The 27,684-nt window shown below is 39.9% G+C and overlaps 1 protein-coding gene across 11 annotated transcripts in view; it reads left to right on the forward strand.

The window, feature by feature from the left end:
* FRMD4B (FERM domain containing 4B) overlaps positions 1–27,684 on the forward strand; it is a 323,079-nt gene that overhangs the window by 218,842 nt on the left and 76,553 nt on the right. For all 11 annotated transcript variants that reach the window (XM_058728806.1, XM_058728805.1, XM_058728811.1 and 8 more), the window contains one exon: positions 3,120–3,204. In XM_058728806.1, coding sequence (XP_058584789.1) covers positions 3,120–3,204 — 85 coding nt within the window. The remainder of the gene's footprint in view (positions 1–3,119; positions 3,205–27,684) is intronic.

The following is a 27,684-nucleotide window of genomic DNA, read 5'->3' on the forward strand; positions in this document are numbered from 1 at the left end:
CCAAGTCAAAAAGCCTGAGTTCATTTCGAGGCTGAAAATGTAACCGCAAGGGTGAACTTCACAAAATCTTGGTGAAATCACTCAAAGTAAGTGTTCAGAAAGGAAACAGTAGCCTTTTGCCAAAAAGCGGCTGAAACAAAAGGTCTTTATTTTATGAGTCTGGGGGAGTTGGTTTTATTTCAATAAGAAGCCCTGAATTTTGTTTTCACTTCACGATACATGTTGAGAGGTGTGCCTGGGGAGCCATTCTCCCAAAGGACGATACGCATTTTTCATACACTCCATAAATATAAAGTCATTACAGTGGCCCCCTTGGGGGAGGGAGAGGATTCTGGATTGAGAGAACAGGTAATCAGATGCCTAGGAAGAAAAGTAGAAGGCAACAGGGCAGGTCGCCAGAAAGTAGTGGGAAACAAGATAGGGACCTGTTTACTGGAACTAGGGTATAGTTAGGGGCTTAGGCTTCAGAAACAAGGTGAATCCAGTTTCTGATATAAAGCTATCTGTTCAGAGTTAGACAAGCCACAAGCTGATTTGGTGCTAAGCCACCCAGCTCCCTGCATGTGGTCTCTTAAATTCATGAAAATTAGCCAGAGGACTGGACTGGCTAAAATGCCCTCTCACTAGAATGCCTTTCCTCCCTTCGCTACCTGGTGAACTCATGCATTCTTTAAGACTCGGCTCAATTGTCCAAGGGGACATTTAGTGTCCTGTGACACTTAGTGCTCCGGATTTCAGCTTGGCAGCCTTCTGATTCATAAGCTGAGTTAATTGCATCCCTCCTTCGGGCCCCATGGCATTGTAAGCATGTTACATTTCATTGTGATTGTTATTGTAGGAAAGTATTATATCATAGCGATTTGGAATGTGAACTTTGAAGTCTGACAGGCCTTACTTTGAATCGTGGCTCCACCACTTCCTACCTGTATGGCTTGGGGAAGATGACTTTACATCTCCATCTCTCAGTTTCCTCATCTGTAAAAGGGCCTCGCCACCTGCTACCAATGGCATCCAGCTGTACTACAGATTAAATGAGATGATTCTCCGAGAATGAAATCAAACGATGCATGAAAAGCGCTGAGTGTATCGCTAGCCAGAAGCAGGAGCTCAGGAAACAGTAGCTGTGATAGCTGCCAGCCAGAAACCTACATCTGTTGACAGGGATAAAAGTCCATGTAGAAGCAAAGAAAGCAGGAAACTGCCACCACCAACACTGAGTTGAGCTGGAAGCTCCTTCAGGATACAGCCATTGAGTTAACTGGCCTGGAAGGAGGAGAGATCAACCCAAGAGGGGCTCCTAATGTGGGATAAGGAATTGACAAACAATTGACTTGCAGTCGCTCAGAGGGAGTGACAAACAGTGGAGATAGAGGGAAGCAGGAGCAAAGGCACCCAGGCAGAGAAAGAAGGGCAAGTCCACAGCAGGAGCTGACGGGGCAGAAGGAAGTGAGTCACTGCCCTGATGGACACCAAGCAAGGGGGCCTCTGAGGCCAGCTGCTGCTGCCTCTTGTAGGGCTGGGATCTTAGACTCAAAGCTTGAGTCACTTCCCCGGGGCCACAAAGCATTATGTACCAGAATGTGGGGTTTTATTAACAATTGTTAATATCTATTGAGTCTTTTCCATATATTATCTCCTTTAATCCCCTCCGAACCCTCAAACCATGAGATAAGCGTAATCATGATACCCATTTTAGAAAAGACACAAAGAAACTAATGAACTTACCCAAGGCCATGCAGCTAATAAATGATGGGGGAGGGAATCCCTATCTAGATCAGAAACTGATTTATATCAGAAACTGGTTGGTTTCCCCCAACCCCACATTTCCCTCCCTGTCTTAGTCCTTCACTTTCCTCCCTCACAAACCTAGCAGTCATCAGTCTTCATTAATCTCACTTAGAAGATAAGCCCTTGTTAGTGAAAATGTAAGTGGATTTATTCTCTCTCTGGTTAGAGATGGAATTTTTCAAATGATTTTGCCATCTCAGTGATTAAAGCATTCGTGGTCCTTTCCAAGTTCATGTATTTATCCAACATTCTGTCATTGTTGGGGGGAGGGAGGTGGGGAACAAATGCCCAGCAACGGTCATGAGGTCATGACGGTGCAGAGCTAAGGTCAGGCTCACCAAGCCACTTTAGCCCTGGTACATCTGCACTCTCCCCAGTAGGAGGGCAAGTTCCTCTTCCAGTGAGCTGTCTTGGGGCGTTAAGGCTCTTCATGCATTATTCATCAAATGAGCCTCCAATACTTGAGAAAAACTTCTGGGCCTCAGCTGGCCCACTGACCCTCCCCCCCAAACCCCCCAGAGCTCAGCCTTCACTGGCCAGCCTCATCCTTTCAGGATTTTGAAAACAGAGGGGTAGGAAAGGACCCCCTCCTCTCTTTACAGGGGCTGTGAGAGCTCTCCGTAGAGCAGGGACCTGCGTGCAGTCTGTGGCCTCACACACTGAATGAGCTAAGGCCCTGGCAAGGGGGATGGGGTAGGCCTAGAATACTCTGATTTGCATGAAAAAAGTCCAAGGTTAAGTGCTACTGAGGGCTTGGCTTCCAGCCAAGAGAAAACCCTGGCCTGGAAGGAGGACAGGGAAGGAGCAGGGTGCGATTGAAATTTGCCTGGTAGACAGGAGTGAGGTGGGCATGGGGCCTTCACACCCACCTCAAGCCTGACAACCAGAGCAGACCGCCCAGTTCCATTATATAGTTCGTACTCAGTCCACTTCCACTTTCAACCTTCAAAGCTCACCTGGGCTTTGTTTTGAAGCTGCCTGAGGGATTATGAACACCCAAGACATGTGTCAAAGAATGAGCAACGCAGAGAAAGCTGGGTTTGCAGTTGGTTACCATTTTGGATTTCTCTTGAATTTGCCGTCCAACACACAAAAACTTTCTGTTAAGAGATTTTATGTGCATATATGTCTACATTCATGTGCATATATGTGTACATGCATGTACATATACATATGGGTTACAGATTTCTTTTAAAAGGAAAAAAAAAGCACAAGCATTTCCTCGTTCCTCAAAATCCTCTGCGCCTTTGGGGATGCCAAATGAAGACATAAAATCATGCTGAGAGAAGGAAAAAAAATCTGAAGAAACACACTTCTGTACTGTTTTCCAGGTTTTACATTGAGAGCATATCATTTTTAAAGGATAAAACCACCGTGGAGCTTTTTTTCCTGAATGCAAAGTCCTGTGTACTCAAGGTAAGGCACCCTATTTGTTACTTTTCAGTGAATGACTCCAGGCAGGCTGGAGTTGGGGGAAGAAATGGTATTGCCTATACTTGCATGTTCAAACAAAGAAAAATGAGCATAATCTTTCTCACTGGTACTTCCTACCATGCCATAAAAAAAAAAAAAAAACTTTTTAAAAATTTAACAAAAGGCTGCTCTTCTCAAATTCTGAGCGAGAAAGACAGTCATCTGCAGGGGAATCATGCTCACAGACAGTTACCACTACCTAAATGCAGTTAGCTAATCCCCCACACAGAACAACCCAGAAAGACACAAAGATGGATCGGTCGGATTGTGATTGAAACCTCAAAAAAAGTCAGGCTGGGAATCTTTTTTAATACAGTATGCCCTACATCTATCATAATTCGAAACCAATCTTATTTAGGGGCCCGTGCTCAGAGCCACGTGTTTTAAAGCAGTGTCCCAGTTATCTGTGGTGAGGGACGTTTTGTGCTTTATTGTTTTCTGTCTAATCTAATCTTTGGAGGACACCTTGCTTTTGTAAAATTCAGTACACATGAATTGCCAGAAAAATGATCCCATGCTTGGGTGTTGCACCTGTGTCAAATTGCTATAGAACATTCTCAAGATGTTACCACCTTGCAGACTATCACTGCTTTCAAGGCCTCCACTCTGGACTCCTCAGAGCACACCCTTGGCCAGAGCAGGGGGTCTGGGAACCCAGAGATGCTCATCTGGAACCTGGCTTCTCCATTCTAGGTTGTAGTCTCAGTGTTCCGGAAGTCCATGCCCACTTCCGGTGCTGGGGGGGAGCCCTTTCTGTCCATATACATCACCCTAAATCTGAGCAGTGACCAGGGACAGGCTGGATGGTGCCTAGCCTAGAAAGACAAGGGGGCAGGCTGTATACAGATTAGGGTACACTTCCCCTGGACCTCCAGAATGTTAAGTATGGCTCACTGCACACATACAGCTTTAAATGATTGAGGACTCGGTACGGGCAGAGTTTTTGTTAAAACTCATTTATCGAGAAATAATTGAATGCACATATTTAAAGTGTGCAGTTTTGTTAAGTCTTAACATATATAATAGCCATGAGCTGGTCACCAAAATCAAGAGAGTGAATAGACCCAGCAACTACAAATCTGCTTTTTTTTCAAAATAGTCTACATTTTCTAGAGATGTATATAGATGGAATCATACGGCAGATAATCTTTCTGGTCTTCTTTCAGTGAGCATAATTATTTTGAGATGCATCTCTGTTGTTGGGTGTGTCGGTAGACCATTCCTTTTTATTGCTGAAGTATTCCACTGTATGGAGGTACCTTAAATTGTTTTTCCATTCCCCTGTGATTTTTTTTTCGTTTTTTTCCTAGCTTTCCTAGCTTTCCTATAATTGACATAGAACAGCAAGTTTATGGAGTACAGTAAGATGATTTGATACACTTATATACTGCGAAATGATGCATTCATTGGGGACAATTACAAATAAAAGTGCTATGAACATTCATGTACAAGTTATTGTTTATACACATGCTTTCTTTTTTCTTGGGCAAATACCTGGGAGCAGAATGGCTAGATCGCATGGCAGATATGCTTAACTTTTTAAGGTACTGCCACTCTGTTTTCCAAAGTCGTTTTCAAAAATCAGTTGTCCACATGTGCATGAGTTTATTTCTGGACTCTGTAGTTGGTTTCGTTAATTTGCCAACCTTTATGCCCATGACGTACTGTTTTGATGACTATAGCTTTATATTGTGTCTCAAAATCAAAACAAACTCTAGCATGGTTCTTTTTCAAAGTTGTCTTGTTTATTCTGTTTTTACATTTCCATATGAATTTTAGAATCAGCTTGACAATTTCTAAAAACAACAAAACAAAACAAAATGAAAAACACCTAATGAGATTTTCATTAGGATTGCACTCAGTCTGTAGACTACTATAGAAAAAATTGACAACCTAGAAGTATGGAGTCATCAGTCCCATGGCACACAGTATATATCCCCATATATTTCGGTCATCTTTTATTTCTCTCAGCAGTGATTATAGTTTTCAGCATATAGATCTTTTGTCAGATTTGTCCCCAAGTCTTCCATATTATTTGATAAAATCGTAAGTGATATCTTTTTATCTCAGTTTCCGAATGTTCATTACTAATTCTATAGAAATGCAATTGTTTTTGTGTATTATTCTTGAATCCTACAGCCTTTCTAAACTCACTTATCATTTTTGGTAGCTTTTTGTAGATTCCATCAAATTTTCTTTATAGATGATCATGGCATCTGCTTAGTTTTACTTCTTCCTTTCTAGTCTGCATGCTTTTTTATTAGTTGTCAAATTTATGGGCATAGTTGTTCATAATATTTCCTTATTGCTCTTTTGATGTGTGCAGTCTGTAATGTTGTTACCTCTTTTGATCCTGATATTAATAATTGATGTCTTTCTCTTTTTTTTCTAATTAGTCTGGCTAAAAGTCAATCACTATTGAGCTTTTCAAAGAACCAGCTTTTGGTTCAATGGTTTTCTCTGTTGTTTTTTTGGTTTCTATTTCATCAATTTCTGCTATGACCTTTATCATTTTTCCTTTTATCTTTATTATTTCCTTTCTTCCCCTTTCTTTGGGCTTAATTTTCTCTCCTTATTCTTGCCACTTAAGATAGAAGCTGAGATCACTGTTTAAAGATGTTCTTTTCTAATATAGGCATTTAGTATAAAAATGTCCCCCTAAATAGTGATTTTGTAGTGTCCCACAAATTCTGATATGTTGTGTTTTCATTTTTACTGTTTCAAAATATTTCCAAATTCCTCCTTCCTATATCTTCATTAGCCTCATGTTATTTAGAAGAGTGCAGTTTGGTTTCCAGATATTTATTTGGGGATTTTTAGAGATCTTTCTGTTATTTATTTCTAGTATAATCCCACTGTGGTCAGAGAACACACTTTGTGGAAATTAAATCCTTTTAAATTTATTGAGACCTGTTTTATGGCCCAGAATATGCTCCATCTTGGTAAATTATCCATGTACACTGGGAAGAATGCATTCTGCTGTCACTCAGTGGAATGTTCTATCAGTTTTATCACTGCTTTCAATTATGAGGTGTGTTGGTATAGCTTTCTTTATGTTTCTTATGATTTATTTTTTTTTATGCATTTTGGCAATCACCGTATTTTAACTGGTTTTATATACTATTTACATTTAATGTGATTTTTGACATGGTTAAGTTTAAGTCTGTCATCTTCCTATTTATTTTTTGTTTGTCCCATCTGTTATTTTTTTTCCCTCTCTCTGCCTTCTATTGCATTTATTGTGTATTGTATGATTCTATTTTATCTCTTTTATTGGATTATTAGCTATAACTCTTTGTTATTTCCATGGTTGCTTTAGGGTTTATAGTATACATCTGTAACTTATTATGTCTACCTTGAAGTGCTGTTGTACCATTTCACATGTAGCAGAAGAACCTGACAATAGTATATTTCTGTCTCTCCCCTATGAGCCTTTATGCTATCAGGGCAATACGTTTTGCTTTTTGATATGTTATAGATGCACATGATGTTGTTTTTTGTGTAAATATTTGATACTTCTGCCTGCTTTTAAAATTTTCTTGTTATCCCTGCTTTTGATTACGAGGTGCTACAGTATAGCTTTTTTCATGTTTCTTGTTTTTGATGTTTATTGAGCATCTTGGATTTGTGTGTTTTTAGTTTTCATCAATTTTGGAAATATCTCAGCTATTTTTTTCTTCAAATATTTTTCTCTGTTCCCATCCATACCTCCTTTGCAAATTCCAATTACACATATACTGGGTGACCTGAAATTATCCCACAATCCAGTGATGCTCTTTTCATTTAGTTATTTTTGTGTGTATGCTTTAGTTTGGCTCGTTTCTATTGCTCTGTCTTCAATTTTATATCTTTTCTTTTGAAATCTAATTTGCCATTGGTTTCATTCACTATATTGAGTTTTTATCTTTAGAAGTTTGAATTGGATCTTTTTTGTATTTTGCATATGACCCCTTTTTGAAATATGAGATACAGTTATAGTAATTGTTTTAATGCCCTTCTGTGCTTATTCTAATATCTGGGTCAGTTCTGGTACATTTTGACTGATTCAATTTTCTCCTCATTATGGGTCATGTTTTCCTGACTATTTCCTTTTTGCATCCCTGATAATATTTGAATGGATGTTGGACATTGTTTAATTTAACTTTTTGGGTGCTGCGTATTTTTATATTCCTATAAATATTTTTGACATTGGTTTTGGGATAAAATGTAATTAGTTAGACCTTTTGTTGTTGTTGTTTTCAACTCTTAGTTTTATTATTTGTTAGACTGACCCAGACCAGTGTTCATTCTAAAACTAATTATTTTCCATTACTGGGGCAAGACCCTCCTAAGTACTCTACTCAATGTCCAATGAATTATGAGTTTTTTCTATGGGGAACCAGTCTTGTGAGAAAACCAGGTACCCTTCCCTTCCATCCTCTTGGATAATTCTTTCCCCAACCTTGGGCAGTCTCCTTCCATGTGTGCAGTGATCAGTACTTTCCATTTCTTCGGGATTCTCTCTGTGCAGCTCTCCTTTCTTTGGCATTCTGTCCTGCAAATTCTATCCATTTTGGTCACCCCAGTCTCTCAGCTCTGTCTCCTCAACTCAGAGAATCCACCATGCTCCATCTGTGTAACACCTGCACAGCCTAGAAACATTCTCATGGCAATAAGTGGGTGCTGTCATGGGATTCACCTCATTCAAGGTTCACTGTCCTTTGTTGCCTTTTATTCAGTGTTTTTTTAAAAAAAAATTTTTTAACATTTATTCATCTTTGAGAGACAGAGAGACAAAGCGTGAGTGGGGGAGGAGCAGAGAGAGAGGGAGACACAGAATCTGAAGCGGGCTCCAGACTCTAAGCTGTCAGCACAGAGCCCGATGCGGGACCTGAACTCACTGACTACGAGATCATGACCTGAGCCGAAGTCAGACGCTTAACTGACTGAGCCACCCAAGCACCCCACCTTTTATTCAGTGTTTTCAAAACTTTTGTTTCACATTTATTGGCTTGTTTTTTAGTTGTGTAGTTTTTTTTGGGGGGGGGGGGTTGGTGAGAAGGTAAATCCAGTCCCTGTTAATCCCTCTTGGCTACAAGCAGAAGTATTCAAATCAGAGTTTTTGGCTAATTCTATGGGGAAAGTAAAATGTCTTCAGCACTAAAGATTTTATTAGAGCCTCTCTTTGTTGAGACTTGAGCTTTCTGAAGAACTCCAAGAGTTGACTGATAAGTAGATACTTATATAGCAAATACAGGATTTACTGAGTCAGAAGAAAACATTTCATAAACCACAGTTGGTCATCATCTCCTATGTGGAGAAATACAATTGCCCCTTGTTATATTTTTCACCACCTAGCTGGCCATGGTCCAATGAAACAATCTTCTTGATTGCTTCTTCACTGCGTTGCTATGTAAAGAAAGATAGGATGTAAATTTTAACTCATGATATTTCTCTTGTAGCTTTGTATGCTAAATTCCCTTGGTCTTCAGAAAGTACTGAAAAGTAGAGTTCTTTTAAATTCTTCTCCATCTTATGAATGTCCGTTCCTGAGATTTCCTTTCTAAATGGGAGTGTTTTGTCACTTGTCAAAGAATTTAGAACTTTTACAAAATATAATATTGAAAGGCACTGTAACCTATGAATGTTATTGCAATAATTTTTTTAAAGTGAGTTGTAAGAATTTGGAGTTGAACATTTTCTAAGTAATACACAGGTGACTACTAAGAAACAATCCCAAGAGATGTTATAGGATCCAGTAAATGATAACAGGATCAGGTAGCTGTGTGGTAAAGCAGCTTTTAAGTAATTTCTTAAGACATGATAATTTAAGAATATTGCCCATGAGGACTATCATCTGAATCATGGACACAGGAGTAAATAAGTTTTTTGAGAACACAGTCTCAGCTATAGAACACATGTAGGTGGATTCCCGATGGGTGAAAGTCAGTCACTGACATGGTTAATTCGGGACTCATTGCTGGATAAGGCAGTGAATGGGGCTTCCTTCCACACTGTGCTGATGTGTTCAGCACCTCTGATCACCCCTATACACACTTCTTCCTCCCTGACAGATAGCTGTCCCCTTCTGTCAGTTCCTTCCTTCCAATGAGGACAGAAACATATAGGTGGGAAAAGAGAGCTCTTTTTGCAAATATTGACAAAGCCACAGTCAATATGCTTGCATGCTTGGTGAACAAGAAATATGACTTGTGATGAAGTTTCATACAGTTGCTGAAGCTCTGCATAGCTATGTAAATATGGATTCTGTCTTTTAAAAATTCACCCCTGTGAGTATGTCGTTTGAAATACTGTGTGGTTCCCAATGGTTTTGTATATATTATTGCCCATACCGCATAGTGAAGAAGCCATTGTTAACTTTGTGTTGAAAGAAATATTGGGCTTCATTTTTGAGTTTGGGTATTCCAGAAGAGTCTGAAAAAAGGGATAGAGATTTTTCACTTTCGCTCACTCCAAAGGAAATCCCCATGTACACAGTGTGGTACAAATTGGGCATTCGATGTATTGTTGTTGACCGACTCATTAAATGAATGAATGTTGTTGATGATGAATGCTTGTTTCCCAAGAAGTCAAGGGATAAACAAAACCACTGGCCTGTTGTATAATTTGACTAGTATTAACTATGAATGTATATAAATTTACTGTGAAATTAAACGCCTAAAATCCTAAAAAATTCACTTTCCAGGTATTACTGAATAATACTTAGCAAAGCTCTGATGACTCTAAATACAATTTTCAGCAAAGAATGAGTAAGAATGATTCTAAAGGGAGAAAATTTAATGTATCGTCTGATATTTTATTTTAAAAAGTCAAAAGCCTTTTGGATTTTTTTCTAGTCATTGTAGATATCAATTAAATGTCAATAACAGTCTTACAGAAAACCAGTTCTGGTCAACTTCAGTTATTAAGCCATCGGCATATAGGCCAAAGTCAATGATGGCTAGAATTGAGTACATAAGAGAGTATTTATTTAGCAGTTATTTATTGGATGCCTGCTACCTGCCAGCACTGTTTGAGACTGCTTATAACTGGAAATGCTCTGAGGATGTCTTGTTTTTTCTCCCGGTTTTTTAAATCCCAATTTAAACATCAGTGAAAATGAAATTTGTTCTCTGAAAAAGAGTCTACGTTAGCTTAGTTATGACAATAACTTAGCTTCATGTTTCCTTGTCCTTTTGGAGCCATTCACTTGATTCGGTATTTCTGTTCTGCTGTAATTTGCAACATGAGAAAATACGTTAAAAATCATGCTGTTGTGTTTGCTCTTGTCAATGAAATGTAATTCTAAGGAAAAGCTCAGGGCTAGGGCTACCTCTGAAACATACCAGCTGTATGATCTTTGCGTTGCTGAGCCATTTTTTTCCCATTGCAAAATGATCTGGTGAGATTGGGGCAGCATTTCTCACTGTGTGACCTTTGACTACTTTTATCAGATATACAACAAATGCTCATTTTGAATAAGCAAACTCTTGCCTTCTTGCCCCTCTCCCAACCACAGAATCAGAATTGAGGAGGGAGCTGGAAATCAACCTTTTCAACAAGGTTCTCTGGTGATGCTACTGAGCACTTTAGCTGAAGAACCACTGGATTTTCTGTGTGTTAAACATGCAGAATGGTTAAATATGGGTTGAAACTGGCCTTGAGAAATATGAATCAAGGTCCACAGAGGACTCTAGAAAGATGCCTTTTCATTTTTCCTCTTGTTTCCTGGCAGTTAAAACAGAAAAAGGCATTTTCCCTTAAGAACAGGAGAGCAGAGGAAGGTATGAAATTGCTTTCCAGCTCTGAGACTACTTGGAAGGAAAGAAATGTCTTCAGAGCCCTTTCTGTACATTTTTTGTGTGCCAGTACTGTGCTAAATGGTACACATTTCACTGCATTTGATTCTCACTATAGCCCATAAAGAAGAAAACCTGTGATCCTCTTTTAGACATAAAAGAACAGCAGTACAGACAGGTTAAGTAATTTGCTTAATGTCACAGAGCTAGTAGGTGGGCAGAGTGTCCTTGGAAAATTACAACAGCAAGAGACCCCGGCCTATAAAAGCACCTCTCATTTGTCTGGACTTTTCTTTGGTCATCGCTCCAGGGAAATAAAAGTGTCCTCTGTGAGTCAGAACTCAGGGGCTCTTGTTAAAGAGCAGGCAGGTCATAGCCACTAACGAGTACTGAATACATACGTGCTTACTCCGTATATTCATTCCTTTACTTCTCAGTCCAAACCATACCTACGTTCTGCTGTTGTCTCCCATTTTACAAACGGGAATACTGAGGTAGAGAGGTTGAGTAATGTACACAAGGTCACATAGCTGAATTAGTGGGGGAGCCAAGATTCATCACAGGCAGTATAATGCCAGAATCTGACTTTCACCACCACACATACTGCTTCCAGATGGCTGGGGGTCGTCTGTCTGCTCCCCATGGAGGTGGTGTATCTGGGTCATCTGGAGCATAGGCTCCCTCTTTCCCTTATTCCGAACTGTGTTGTACATGCTCATGCTCTTAGCCCAGGGTGGTTAACAGGTGCCTCTGGACGCTAGGAACCACTGGCTCCACAGGTTGGCCTGGGGGACAAAGCACTCAGATCCTTTCCAAACTGCACAAGCACTCACGGAGGAACAGAGCCCGTCAGAAAGTTACAAACGGCCGTGTGGGTCAAGTGTTCCCCAGGAGAGAGCTGTTGTCTGAGTCGTCCATCAGGTGAGGGCTCTTGAACCTGTTTGGCTTCCTCAGTGAGAATGGAGAGGGGCACACCTTCCCTTTGCAAAACAACCACCTGTGCCAGGTGGTGATGATGTGGAAATGCCGAAACTGATACCGGGGAAGCCTGGAAGACTCGGCGTGTGGGCAGTGGTCCACCTTGGACGACCTGTTGCCCGCTGGAAAAGCCTCAATGCACGATACAGGACTGGAGGTTTGGCCCCGGTTGTCATTTGCGGAGGCCCCCTTGACCACATCTGACTTTAGTACTCAATCAACGTTTGTCACCACCACCCTTTTTTCAAATCAGTGATTTGAAGACACGCTTGGAAAATTCAAATAGTATTGGCCGCCTTGTCCCTTTTGCTGTGTTTAAAATTTATATATTAAAGAAAAGGCAGGAGAAGGCAAAGCAACTGGGGTTCAGGAGGTGCTCTGGGGTCGAGATCATGCCCTGGGGTGAAGAGGAGGAGAAGGATGGCAGCTTGACTTCCCAGAGAGCTCCCCAAGCAGCAGGCATTGATTTTTTTTCATTCATTAGCTCATTTAATCCTGGCAACAGCCAGGATTATTATCTATTATTGCTTTAACAAATGAGGAAAATGGAAACATAAATAAATTAAGTAATTTGACCATGGTTAAATAGGTCGTTAGTCGTGGAGTAATTACTAGGCAGCCTAGCTCCAGAAACCATAGTACTTATCATTCATTCATTCAGTCAGTCAGTAAAAATTTATTGCATTCTTGTTAAGGGCCATTATTTGTGATGAGTGCTGCATTATTATAGCACCAGTACCTTCCCATGGCCTGTCCTAAATCGTAAGGATTCTTGCCTTTGTATGTTTGTGTGTAGATGTGTATTGTGTTTATTTTAAGGGCAATTTACTATGATGATACTTTCAAGGACGTAATATTTCTGAAAGATGCCAGGGACCTTGGAAAGACTGAGCACACCCAGAATCCACTGATGCTTCTTGTTACTCCTTCCTAATAATCTAAAAAGCAGTGTCAGACATTTTCCTAGCTCCGCAATACTGCAATACAAGGAATCTCACAAACGGAATTGGGATTTTTTTTTTTTTTTAAGATTTATTTGGAGGCTGATGAAACAAATTTTGTTGCGCGAATTTTAGATATACAATTTATCTTTCTCTTAGGCTTTTTCTGTATTGAGAAGTTTTTGGTTTTGAAAGGTATTTTTTTATTTTTTTTAATGTTTTATTTATTTTTGAGAGAAAGAGAGAGACAGAGTGCAAGCGGGGGAGGGGCAGAAAGAGAGGGAGACATAGAATCTGAAGCAGGCTCCAGGCTCTGAGCTGTCTGCACAGAGCCCGATGCAGGGTTGGAACTCACCAACCACGAGATCATGACCTGAGCTGAAGTTGGACACTAAACCGACTGAGCCACCCAGGCACCCCCAGAATTAGGCTTTTGTAATCACACACACACAGATGAATACTATATTTTAAATCTACAGCTGAAGAATCTCTCTCATGAATATAAGCTACTTTCTTGCCAAAAGGATTTTAAGAAACTGAGTATTAGACCACTTTCTTGGAAATTCACCACATGCCTTGAACATGTTCAAGACTTCAAGAAGTTCTTCAGTAAGCAAACGTGTGATTTTGTTTAACCCGATATTGTCCAGACTTACTTGCGTATGAAATTTTTCTTTCAAGCTATACTTATTAACTGACCTCAAACTATGCTTGTGAAAATGCCGCTGTGAATATATACTATACCATTAAATAATAAAGCAAAAAGTGACAACTGTAAGCCTCCTGGGTATTAGTCTATGTTAGATCTGACATAGATAAAAACCTGGTCTATTCTGATTCTTTAAATGAAACATCTTTGGAGTCAGTAAAGAGATGTTGACCTGGGTACTAAGCCAGTAAGGACTTCCTCTGCTTCAGACTGAGCAGGAGTAGATACCAAACCAAAAAGGAGGAGAACTTGGGTCATTAATGCCTTAATAGATTTCACTACGCTCTCTTTTCTTTGCTAATAAGTTCCCATCTCTTTGTACCTCAAATAAATGTAGAAATACAAATGAGCCAAGCATTAGTAATCCTATTAAAAATTAGAGGTATTGTAAGCCTATCCAATCACATTTATTCTTATCCTCCTTCTTACCCCATTTCTTGACTGAGACCTTTTTAGATGTGCCCTTTCATTAGTAGACTTAGTGAGAGTCTCAGCCTAACACCCCTGATGCACACTCTTACCACACTTAGAGTGATACAACATATTGCATAATTGCCTCAGAATCTTAATGCCATTTGCACTTAAGTGTGTGAACCCAGAGGCGCCAAAGCTCTCTTAAAAGTCCATGTGGCTTTCGAGGGCAGTCTGGCCATGTCCATTAAAAGTAAGAATATATCGGGGAGCCTGGGAGATCAGTAGGTTAAGCGTCCCAACTCTTGATCTCGACTCAGGTCATGATGTCACTGTTTCGTGAGTTCAAGCCCCACACTGGTCTCTGTGCTGACAGTGTGGAGCCTGCCTGGGATTCTCTCTCCTCTCTCTCTTCCCCTCCCCCACTCACGCTGTGTCTCTCTCTTTGTCTCTCTCAAAACAAATAAACATAAAAAAATTTTTCAAAACGTAAGAGCATATCTTTTTACTCAGCTGTCCATCAACTTTAGGAATTATTGAAATATGAAAAGATAAATATAAAAAGATCTTAGATAATTGTTTCTAATAGTAGGAAACTGGAAACTGCCTAAATACACTTTAACGGGGGATTAATTAAGTAAAGGCCAAATCATTCATGTGATTGGGTATTGTGTAGTCATCAAAGAGTAGATTAGTCCTGCTCTATTGATATGGAAATGTGTGGAAACTACACTGACACATTTAAAAAGAATCAAGTTATTGGGGTGGCTGGGTGGCTCAATCAGTTAAGTATCTGACTTCGGCTCAGGTCGTGATCTCACGGTTCGTGAGTTCAAGCCCCGTGTCGGGCTCAGTGCTGACGGCTCGGAGCCTGGAGCCTGGTTCGGATTCTGTGACTCCCCCTCTCTGTCTCTCCCCTGCTCACACTGTCTGTCTGTCTCTCTCAAAAATAAATAAAACATTAAAAAAAATTTTTTTAAAGAAGTTACAGAACTATAAATATAGTGTGATTGTAGTTAACTTTATTATTTACTTTTATGTATATTAAATGTACCGATAAGAAAAAATAGAAAAAAGTATGGCATAGCCTAAATTTCTATTATATCTGAGAGAGAGATTATGGAACTTTTGCCTCCTAAGCAATGCTTTTATAATTTTCTTTAACAAGAAGGTTGGGGGCACCTGGGTGGCTCAGTCACTTGAGCATCCGACTTCGGCTCAGGTCACGATCTCACAGTTTATGAGTTCGAGCCCCACGTTAGGCTTGCTGCTGTCAGCACAGAGCCCACTTGGGATCCTCTGTCCCACTGTCTCTGCCCCTCTCCCACTTGCGCTCTCAAAAATAAGTAAACATTACCAAAAAAAAAAAAAAAAAAAAAAAAAAAACAAGAAGCTTGAATGAGTTTAAATCATAAAAATAAAGACAAAAACAATCAGTGTGTTCACTGAACTTTACCTCTTTAAAGCTGTGTGAAGAGAATAAAGATTTTTTTCTCATCACTTTCCTTCTGTTAGAAAAACGCTCCATCACCTTTCTCGCCTGGCAAAGCTAATGGAAGTCGAAAATTCCTAATTGCTTTATCTGGAAAAGCAAAAGGTCTTCTCTTAAAGACAACTGGCAGAATGGGTTTGTTTTTTGTTTTTTTTTTTTTTCCGCTTGTAAAAATCACACTTGTCAATTGTAGAAAATTTAGAAAATGTAGAAAAAGGAAAAAAAAAAAGGTGTTGATTCATAATCCCAAGACTAGGGCATTAATTGTATTATTTTGACATCTTTCTTTCTTTTGAGCATGTCTTTTTCTTGGTTGAGATCAGTTGCTGACTACATTTTACATATTGTTCGACTTTAAACTTTTTATGTATGTTTAGGCTTTAGCTGTACCTGGTCCACTTTTCTTCCTCTATTCTATAGGTTCTTATGTTTGGGGACTCTGTGCAGTATGGGGAAGGAGTGCAGAGATGCATGGCAGTGTCAGAGTTCTATTTCATTAAATATAAATTCATACATTGAGGATGGGACCAAGTTTTCTTTATGTCAGAATCCCTAGGACGTACATCGTGGGTAAAAGTTTGTTAAATGCCTGAAAAAGTGAATGAGTGAATGATTAAAGAATGGACAAAGGGGTAGCAGGGTTGAGGCGTTTTAGAAAGTAAAATCAACAAGACTGAGTGCATCCCGAGTCTTAGCTGGCCCCTGCTGCCTACAGAGGCCATGTGGCGCAATGACTCTGCAACCGGGCAGAGTTTCATCTCAACAACAGTCTCGGCTCAACAACATAGCCTTGGCTCTTACCTGGGCATGGCGCCTCCACTTTTAAGCCTCTGTTTTATCAACTGGTAAAGTGAGGGCAGTAATCGTTCCTGCCTCAATGCATGAATTAATATGTGCAAAATGTATCGAACAGTGTCTGGCACAGTGTGTTACGATTAATATTTTTGCTATTATTAATAATCTATTATTATTACTACTATCAGTGCCTTACGTGAGGACGCGCAAAGCCTGGCTTATTACTGGAGCCTCACTCACCCTGTGGTCAAACTGTAAGAACACCTCATTCCCTGACTCTCCCAGCCTTTCTCAAACTTCTGTGCCTTTTTTTATAGACTTCACCTGCTGACTGCCTTTCTCCTCCCTTCATTTCCTGCTGGCTAATTCCCACTCATCCTTCAGAAATCAGCTCCAGTCCCTGCCCCTTAAGCAAGTCTTTCCTCCCCTTGTGGACCTCCACCAGCGGGTCCTACAGAGGCCAGTTCTTCCAGCCTCCAAAATATCCTTGAAAGACTTCTCCTAACTCTCCTTCCGTTGTGTTGAATTGTTTGTCCCTGTGTCTGCCACCAACAACCAGACTACGTTCTCGGGACCGGGGCAGCCCCTACTCATGTTTATGGCCCACCCATTGGCACAGAGCCCGGCCTGTACCAGAGGGCCCCCCCCCTCAGAAAATTCTGGCGAAGTATGTAAATGGAGTTTACACTAGCAACTCAATGGGTCAGTTTTTCAAAGTGGGCTTGTGAAAAGATCCAGTTAAATTGAAGATCAGTTCTGAGTAACACCCATAAAATTAGACTTTTTCAGCTTTCAATTTTATTTTGTTTTCACTACTTAAGATGTCGCAGCTCCCTAATTCAATTTTCCAGAGTTGATATTGTACTTGTAACCTTGAAATTTAATATACTCGACTTATTGGAATACAATTTGGGCATAATGTGATCAGATTTTTAAAGCACAGGGGTCTCCGCATGTGCACTGTAACTTTTGTTGCTCTATTCACTATAAATATCTTTTGGAAACATTTAGGAGAATCACTGTAAAATCGGCTACAAGGATAGGTGAACACACTGCTCTGCTCTTCTATTCAAACATCTTCTCTTGCAATTCCAAAGAAATAAGTCACCAACTTTTGATGGCCTCTGGGAATCTTTGAGAATATAGGCAGAGGGAATCCACTTAATCCTAAAACTTCACATTATCCGAGTCTTCTAGCATTTTCTCCCACCTACCCATTCAACAGTACTACCTTGGATATCACTCACTTTTCTTCTTCCTTCTTACTGGATCCACCATTACCATAGAGGCAACAAAAAAAGCAGGGATGGAAGAAACATGGAGAAATTAATCTTCCCCAAAGTTAATAAATGATCTTCTGAATAATCAAAACGTGACTGTTTTTTGAGAAACATTCTCCTACAACCTAGAAAGGCATTTTGATAATTCAGTACTGTTCCAGCTGCCTGTTCATGGCAAAGAGACTTTTTTTAAGTACACATTCGTGAAAAGCCAGTTCTATCCCTATTTATAACAGAGAGGAATTGTCTCAGTTCCATTTAACCTAACAGAACATGAAGCATATTCCTCTGTAACCAATCCATTACTTCAGCAACCCATTCATGGTTCTTGTCCCAGAATTATTGCGTGTAGTTCAACAAACAACAATTTGAGTAGTCACCAACAACTAAAACATATTCAGTGTATCTGCTAACCTGGCGGCTTTAGCATTTGGGATTTGAGTGAAGGGGTGTGTGTGTGTGTGTGTGTGTGTGTGTGTGTGTGTGCGCGCGCGCGCTCGTGCACGCACATGTGTTTTAATCCTCAAGCTCTTTTCAAGATGCTGAAATAATTTAAAGGATCAGTAACAGAAATTGAATTTTGCAGGCTTTAAGATCTGTCTACACATAGGGAGCGTGCCTTCTCATAATAACCAGCCGTCAGTATTTACCAAGTGAAGTCACTAAACATCAGAGTTGGTTTGAAGACTAGCCAGTCTATGAGGAACAAAGAAATCTAATATCCTATTTTAAAGGGCTATTGCGAGTTTTATGATAAATATTTCACCTTTGTCTGTTTCATGTGGTTTTTCCCTCTGTTTTCCTAACATTGAAATTATGTGCATCTTAAGCCATGAGCATTTGGATATATGCTACCTTGTGCATTGGTGAGAATCAAAGTTTTCATAATAATAGCTTATAACGCATGGCAATTTTAATCCTCAGGGACTTTCCATATGTGCTCTATCATTTGCCTTTATCACCTTCCTGAGATGGTAGAGGGGAAGGTATTTGGTCCTCAGATGAAAAAACTGAGGCCCACAGAGGTCAAAGAACCTCGTCACCGAGTAAATAACAAGGAAAATGCCCTCCAGGTAGCACTAGCCAGAGTAAATTTACAAAGTGAATTCTTTGTTCACAGATAGGATATATCACCAGCACAGGTAGGCACTCAAATATTTGTTGAATACATTGAGAAGAGCTACTAAAAATGCAATTGAAAGGCCTGTATTTCATAGTGGTGCCATTTAGCATGAATTATCTTAAAACATTTAAACTCAGTATTCAGACTTTTGGTAAAACGGTATCTCAGAAATCGGATATAAGAAGAGCATTACAGCTAAATTTGACTCAAAAATCATAAAAACAGTATGAGAAATGTTTGGTCAGGGGAAAGAGGTGATAGATGGTCCATTCGGCTGAAAATGCAATGTGTTAAAATGTAGGAATGAATGAAAAGACTCTGTAAGAAGTTTTCTCGATTTATTCTAGAAATCAAATTTCTTCATGTTTCCTGCTTTTGAAAACGCTTAGGTTGACATTCTTGAAAACACACATCTTGGATTTCAAAAGGAATATGGCAAAGAAACTTCTCAAAACAAATGTATCCACACCAGATCTCTCGCTCTCTCTGTCCATCTGTTTACCTCTCTGTCATCTTTTTTTAACCCATACTAGAGCCAGATGTATTTTGCCCCCTTGAAGTGTTACACATGCTTAGGAGGCTTTAGGAGGAGGTTTGAAGGGCTACCTTTATATTTTTCAGATAGAAGAAATTGAACAGAAGACTCCCGTTTCATAATTAAGTAGGCCTAATACTGATGTGTTACAATGTGGATTCATTGGGAGATAGACTAAGATATCCATTTCAGGTAAAGCTCTTGAACTGGCCACAAATAGTTACACGTGTAATGTGTACTGTAAGAGTGCCATTTACTTCTCAGCTAAAGTCAGTATTTCAAGGGTGTTAGACACCAACCAAGATGGTTCACTCCTTAGAGAGACTGTCTGAAGTTTGGCCCAATGCGACATGGGGAAGTGGGGGGAATGAGAAGAGAGGGTCCCAACTGCCTGGCTTTGAGTCCTGGCTCCTCCATTCACAGGTTGGGTGGCCTTGAGCAACAGTCTCTGCTCTCTTCCTCAGCTTCAGTCTCCCCACATTACCTCCTCATAGGGTTGTCATGACGATCCAGTGAATTAATACTTGTCAGCCTCTGGGAACAGATAATTAGGACTCCACTGTTTCTTGTTTTTGTTGTTGTGTTTGACAGTATTATTCCAAAATTCTGTTACAAGATGTTCTCATTTATAAGAAGTGGTTGAGCATAAAAAAACTCACAATTATGGCATAGAAGGAGAACGCTGGTGAAAATATTTTAAATGTGGCATGATCTGTTGGGAAAAAATAATAAATAATAACTAACCTAATCGGATAGATGTACAACAGTCCTGAAAATAAAAGTATCATCGTACATTTACTCATGCAAAAAAAAAAAAATCTAGATAGGGTACTAACTTTAGCATAAAGTTATTTATTTTACTAATAGGCTTCTTTATTAAAAGGCTTAATTTTAACATCACAACCACAACTTTCTCCTGATTCGTCCTTCCTTCTCCATCATCCTTGATTACCTTGTAAGCACCTTGCACCTTTTTTTTCTAAATATGACTAGTTTTTAATCTGAATACCCTACTGCTACAGATTCAAACTGTAATCAAAAATTGGTGCCAGGGTGCATTTAAGCAATTAGAATGCTGTAATTAAAGTCTGCTGTGTATGTAATCTTATAATGCACAAGAGTAAGTACAGAAGTAGAGAGCTTGGTTCTGAGGGTTTACTTAATGACAGTTATTCATCTGTTCTCCAATTGTCTCTCCTCATATTTATCAGATGTGGGTGCCTCAGAACCTCCATACTCATTAGCAGAGCCTGACCTATTTAGGCTCCCTGCCTTTCTTGCATCGCGTAACAATTTGATGGTAGATCACCACACCTAATTTTCAGGGCAGTCTCATAAACATTCACTCCCTTGCTTTGAGACTGTGTTGGTGTAAGTGTTTATACAAAGGGATCAGGTACTGCAGAATGGTGGAGCCAGTCTGTCATACTTAAGATGTGACTGACTCGTTCTTCCTGGGCTTAAAAAGAATAAAGAAATCGAGTTTCAGGATCTCAGAATGGTGGGGGGAGGGGAGGGGAATAAAAATGAGAATTGAGAGGAGGAAGAATCATACCTCTGATGATATTTTTTGCAGCATTTAACTGGTAGAGCACTGTCATTGAAAGGTGTAGGGCTTTTTTTTTTTTTGAGTATAGATTAATTCATTTAAAATATTTTTGAATGCCCACTGTGGTAGGGACTGTACAGGTGCTGGGTGTACAACTAAGCAAATAGATCTCTGCCTCTGGAGAGTGTGCGGTTTTGTATGATTAATAGCCATATTTCACAAATTGTGTATATCTAATATCCAGTTCCCATTCAATTTTGTCTCATTGTCTCGGTAATGTTCTTTACATCTTTTGGGGTTTTTTTCCCATTCTGATCCAGGATCACACATTGCATTTAGTGGTCATGAGTCTGTAGTCTCTGTAATTGGGAACATATGGCCAGTCTTTCTCTGGCTTTTCTCAAACCAGTACTTTTGAAGGGTATAGTCCAGTTGCCTGGTAGAATGTGATATATGGATTCCATTTGTGATATATGGATTCTTCTAATTTGCTGGTTGTAAACCTGTATCATGTTGGACGTGTCTCACAGCCATCTAGGAACATGGTGAAAATACAGAGACCCACACCCTGTCCTATTTCATCCTATCTCACTTTAGTGAGCCTGAGCCTCTTTTATTCTTTGTTAGCTCTCCAGGCAATTCTGCTACCCACCAACAGTTGAGAGCCACTACTGTAACATAATTTCCCTGTGGCAGGAATACCAAGTAGGTGACATGTGTTCTCAGTGTATCTCACTAGGAGGCTCGCAATGTCAGTATACTTTGTTTTTGAGTAAGGTAGTATATGCCAGTTTTCTCTTCCCCTTGGTGATTTGTCTGGAGTTGACACTTGACTGCTGTTTAAGCATCCTATTTCCCAATAGTATTTGAACCAATGGACCTGGCCTCCAGTGGTGGTCTTGCCTAAGTCAGTTCATGGTGTGGTGATTGTAAATGGTGATTCTCCAATTCTTTCAATTCGTCTGCAAAGAATAATTTTTCTTCTCCTGTCTCCAGCTGTTAATAATACAAGTATGGGTTCCTTTTTATTCAATGTATTATCTATTCTGCCATTCATTTTCATGATCAGAATGTTCCTATTGCTATAACCTTGGCGTTAGCCATTTTTCCTTTCTGTGGAGAAATGGTATTTAGAAATTAAGATCTGGCCGGGGCACCTGGGTGGCTCAGTTGGTTAAGCATCTGACTTCAGCTCAGGTCATGACCTCATGGTTCGTGAGTTCAAGCCCCACCTGGGGCTCTCTGCTGTCATCTCAGAGCCTGCTTCAGATCCTCTGTCCCCTGTCTCTCTGCTCCTCCCCTGCTCGCATGTGTTCTCTCTCTCTCAAAAATAAACTTAAAAAAAAAAAAGAAATCAAAGCCTGGTTTCTATTTATACTAGTTGGAACTTCACCCCAAGGAAAAAAAATGTGCTACCTGTATACCTAAAAATGAAATGTATTGCATGAACCATACCTGGGTTGATACTTGAGAAAGTGTGGTCTGCCTAGTTTCCCTTCTTTCTCATTTCTGTATCTGTCTATTCCTTTGATTATCCTCCCGCAAATGAACACTAATTCACATGCTGCAAAACTTTCTCTTTGCTCCTATCTACATTATGATCAAGTTTCTGAGAAGCGGTATGCCCAGATACTTTGATCATAACGCTTACATCTTTGAAACTGTGTTACACACCCATGAAAACACCTGTACTTGTTTGCTTTCTTTGTAATGCTTTTTTCCCTTATCCAAAACATTTTTCAAATTATTTAAAAAATTTTTTACTTACTTATTTTGAGAGCGAGAGGATAAGCAGGGAAGGGGCAAAGAGAGGGAGACAGAATCCCAAGCAGGCTCCACACCCCTAGCATGGAGCCCGATGCAGGACTCAAACCCATGAACTGTGAGATCATGGCCTGGGCTGAAATCAAGAGTCAGATGCTCAACCAAATGAGCCACCCAGGTGCCCCCTTCCAAAGCATTTTTATATCTTGTTTTTCTTTTTGTCCTCTAACTCCATGAAACATGTAAGACAGGTATTACTATTTTCCTTTTACATTTCTAGAAAGTGAAGCCAGAAGAGCAAAAGGCTTCTTAACATCTAACACCAAGTGTGTTTGGCGTTTTAAGTTTGCATATCTAGTCCCTGACACCTAGTACTTAGTTTACCTTTCCCATAGCTGGTAAAGCCTGGGCTATGTTCTCATGGTTCTGAAACTCATTCTGAGTTGAAAATTAAGTCAAATCAACTATATAGTGGATCAAGAAACACAAGAAGCTTTACCTTTAAAATAAATTTTTTTAATGTTTATTTAGTTTTGAGAGAGAGAGACAGAGACAGAGAGTGAGCAGAGGAGGGGCAGAGAGAGGGAGACACAGAATCCGAAGCAGGCTCCAGGCTCTGAGCTGTGACCACAGAGCCTGACATGGGGCTCGAACCCACAAACTGTGAGATCGTGACCTTAGCCAAAGTTGGATCCTTAACCCTTTGAGCCACCCAGGTGCCCTGAAGCATTCCCTTTTAAAGAAAGGAAAGGTAAAGGGGTGCCTGGGTGGCTCAGTTGGTTGAGTGGCCGACTTCGGCTCAGGTCATGATCTCACAGTCCGGTCCGTGAGTTGGAGCCCTGCATCTGGCTCTGTGCTGACAGCTCAGAGCCTGGAGCCTGTTTCAGATTCTGTGTCTCCCTCTCTCTCTGACCCTCCCCCGTTCATGCTCTGTCTCTCTCTGTCTCAAAAGTAAATAAACGTTAAGAAAAAAAAATTTTTTTAATGTATTAAAAAAAGGAAAGGTAAAGATACTCCCATCAACTTTTTACTTTACTACTCTTTTAGTTGATATTCTACAAATATTATGGAGCACCTGTTCTGTGCCAGGTAATATTCTAGGTCCTGGAGATAAAGCTAGGACCAGATAGATAAAAACCCATGCCCTTAAGGATCTAAGATATGAGGCAAGGATAATAGTGGGTGGGAAGAAAAACCATCAAGAAAATAGATAAGGTGTGTAATGCATTAGAAACGTGCAAGTAGGATAACCAAATACAGTTGTTCAAGGTGCTCACTGCTCAACTCTGTGCCCGAAGTTGCCATGAGATCATGGATCTAAGCAACTGAAGATGGAACTGCCACTAGGTAAGATGAGAAAGGCTTCTGGGAAGATCAGGAGTTCTGTTGGTTTCTCAGCTGTATATAGAAGTATAATATATGTACAGAGAAGTGTGTGTAAGTGCAGCTCAACAGACTTTCAAAATTGAACACATCTGTGCAACTAGCATCAATATCAAGTAAACAGAATATCACCACCAACTGAGAAGGCCCTCACATGTTCTCTTCCAGTCATTAATGCCTCCACTCCCATGACTTTTAATAGCATTTATTTGTTTTGGCTGACTTTATATTTTGTATAACTGGAGTCATTCAAGGTGCTCTTTAATGTTTGGCCTAATTTGCTCAAATTAGGTTTGTGAGATTCATCCATATTGTAGTTTAGGCTAGCTTCACCCTCGCTGGGGAATAGTAGTCCATAGTATGAATATACCATAGTTCATTTCCTCATTGAAGAGCATTTGAGTAGCCTGCAGTATTTAGTTATTACAAATAGCACTGCCATGAAGGTCCCAGTGCCTGTGGCTTAGTGGATTTATGTAAATATGTCTGTTAGATGTATACCGAGGAGCAGAATTCCTGACCCATAGTGTATATTTGTGTTAAGATTTGGTAGACCTTAGGGCTCCTGGGTGGCTCCATCGGTTAAGCATCCAACTGTTGATTTCTGCTCAGGGCATGATCTCACGGTTCTTGAGTTCAAGCCCCATAGACTCTATGGTTACAGTGCAAAGCCTGCTTGGGATTCTCTCTCTCTCTCTCTCTCTCTCTCTGTCTCTCTCTCTGCCCCTCCCTTCCTCACTTGCTCTCTCTCTTCCAATATAAATAAATAAGCATTAAAAAAACAGAGGCACCTGTGTGGCTCAGTTGGTTAAGCGTCCGACTTTGGCTCACGTCATTATCTCACGGTTCATGGGTTCATGCCCTGCGTGGGGCTCTGTGCTGACAGCTCAGAGCCTGGAGCCTGCTTCAGATTCTGTGTCTCCCTCTCTCTCTGCCCCTTCCCTGCTAATGCTCTGTCTCTCTCTCTCAAAAATGAGTAAACATTTTAAAAAATTTAAAAAAAAAGATTTGGTAGACCTTGCCAAAATGTTCGTCCCAGAACTAACTTATAATCTACCAACAGTGTATGAGAAGGTGTGTTGAACAGAATGTCTACTTCATGCAGTGAAATCAGAGGTACCAAGTACATTGCAAAGAAGTGTACCAAAATAGTATTTGAAAACAATTTCACTGTGTGCCTACAAAATGAAAATAAATACTAAAACTTGTTGGCATTAGAGGCTTTGGTGAAGAAATTTAATGGTACTCAAATACGCTAAAAATAATAATCCTATGGAATGATAATCAGGTAAATAATATAGTGAAGAAAATGGCCCATTTATAAAGGAAAATATAAAATCCTGAGTAGTGGGGCAGCTGGATGGCTCAGCTGGGAGAGCATGCAACTCTCGGTCTCAGGTTTTGACTTCAAGCCCCACACTGGGGATGGAGCCTACTTAAAATAATAAATGAAAACAGAAATCTTTTTAAAATAATTTTAAAGATACTGAGTATTAACCCTAACACTGAATGTGTATGATCTTTATGGTGTATCATAAAACTTTATGGTTACTATATAACCATTTCAATAATGACATACATGGTTCCAAAGAGGAAGGAAAATTATTATATATATTTTTTTAAATTCATAAACATTCATTTAAAAAAATGTTTCAAATAGGTGAAAGAGAATGTCAAAGATTATTATGGAAAATTAAAACCCTTAGATATTGAGATATGTAATAATGGAACACCAATTAAATGTTACAGAACTACACAAAAATTGAACAGTGTCCCAGAACAAAGTAGATTCCTATCGATATAATAATATTTAACAATGTAATAAGCAACATGGTGCATAATGCAGAGAGAAGAACACTGAGAGAATCTTTTTGGCTAGGCTTTATGAAAATGCCTTGTATTTGTCCTTCATAAAATGATCTCAACAACCCAATACACTCAATAGTATCATCCCCCATTTTGTAGATGAGGAACTGAGTTTCAGAGAAGTAACTTGCTCAGGACCCCAAAGATTCTTTCAGTGAGGGTGATAGCCCCCACTCCAGTCTGACTTCGTAGGCCTGGAGAATAGATTGAAGAATACAATTTGTACCCAGTAGCTGAAACAAAGGGTTAACACTGGTAGCTCAAACAAAACACGAGTTCTCAAATAGGTAAGTGAACAAAGGGTCATTTCACACATGAGCAATAGCAAATAATATGCAATTGCAAGAGAGATATTCAAGTTGATTAGTAATCAAAAAAAATTGCAAGTTTCAATGTTGCAGTATTGTTTTCTACTTTCCTAATTACCAAAAATAATTTTATTTATTTGGTGTGGCTTGTAAAACTATGTGCATTTCCCTAAGCTGGAAACATTAGTAAGAATGTTTAATATCTTGATCTGGGTGACGGGTGCATGAGTGTATACACGTGTCAAAATTCATCAAGCTGTGCACTAAGATTTGTGCATGTTACTATATGTACCTCAATAAAAAAGAAAAAAAGCACATTACAGTATGTATGGCAGGTGATGAAATCAGAGTTGCCTGTGAGGAAATAAAAGTAGAAATAATTAGATCCTGCCAAGGTTAAGGTTGGTATAAAACATTTAGCATGGGTAGTATAAAGCATTTAACCCACAAATTCGAAACTCAACTTCTCTTAAGAACCATAGCAAAGAGGAAGTTATGACCACTTGCATAACTCACGGTGGTCTTTAAGGTAGAAACAGAGCAGCTGCCCAGCGGAGCACAGTCACTACTGCTCCTAAAAATCAGAAACTTCTCCCAGGGGTCCTGGTGAAGGACTGGTCTATGAGGTAATTAACAATGCCCTCAACAACACACCCAGAGTTATTAAAATACTGAGGTTCTGAGGGTTGCTTCTTCTCTTGTTCCTCAACAGAAGCCGGTGGAGTAATGCCAAAACACAGTTACAAAAAAAGCAGTTTTACCTTGGGACAAAACTTATGGTTCCATTTTGTAAGTTTCTAACGGTTCTTGGTTAGTCCAGAGACCTCTGAGAGAATCTAGATCAGTGGTTCCCAGCTGGGGACCTTTGCCACCCAGGGGACATATGGAAAATGTTTGGAGACATTTTTGGTTGTCACAGCTTGGGGGGGGGGGGGTTGCTTCTGGAATCTAGCGGATAGAGGCCGGGGGCACTGCCTGATACCCTATGATGCACAGGATAGCCCCCACAAAAAAAACAATTAACTGAAAATGTCAGTTACGCCAAGGTTGCCAAGCTCTGGTCTCAAGGAACAAAATGGAAAATATACCAGAAACATTACTACTATGTATCATTGAGACCAGCTTCCAGACACATTACTTCTCACAACTAGCTTGGACAAAAAAGGACAGTGTTTGGTTCATTTACAAGGGGAATATGGGTGCAGATGTGGTAGTTATGGCCTGGTCTCCTAGGGGCACAGTAATCCCAAAAGACAGGAACTAGCCCCGGAAAGTATGCCTTTATGGTTCAGCAAGAACTGCCTTGTAAGATAGTAGGTAAGTGTTGAGTGTTGGTGTGCACACCGCCCCCCGCAAACAGGCTAATAGTATGAAACCAGTGAGTCCAGAGCTCTAGAATTCTCTGATCTGTCAGGTTCCTCCTCCATGTAGATGTGTCTACAGAAGGAATTAAGAGGTTTCCAGGGAGCTATATCCGTTCACTCATTTGTGCACTTCTCACATCTATCTAT

This window comes from Neofelis nebulosa, chromosome 4, assembly GCF_028018385.1.
Source record: "Neofelis nebulosa isolate mNeoNeb1 chromosome 4, mNeoNeb1.pri, whole genome shotgun sequence".
Taxonomy (NCBI): domain Eukaryota; kingdom Metazoa; phylum Chordata; class Mammalia; order Carnivora; family Felidae; genus Neofelis; species Neofelis nebulosa.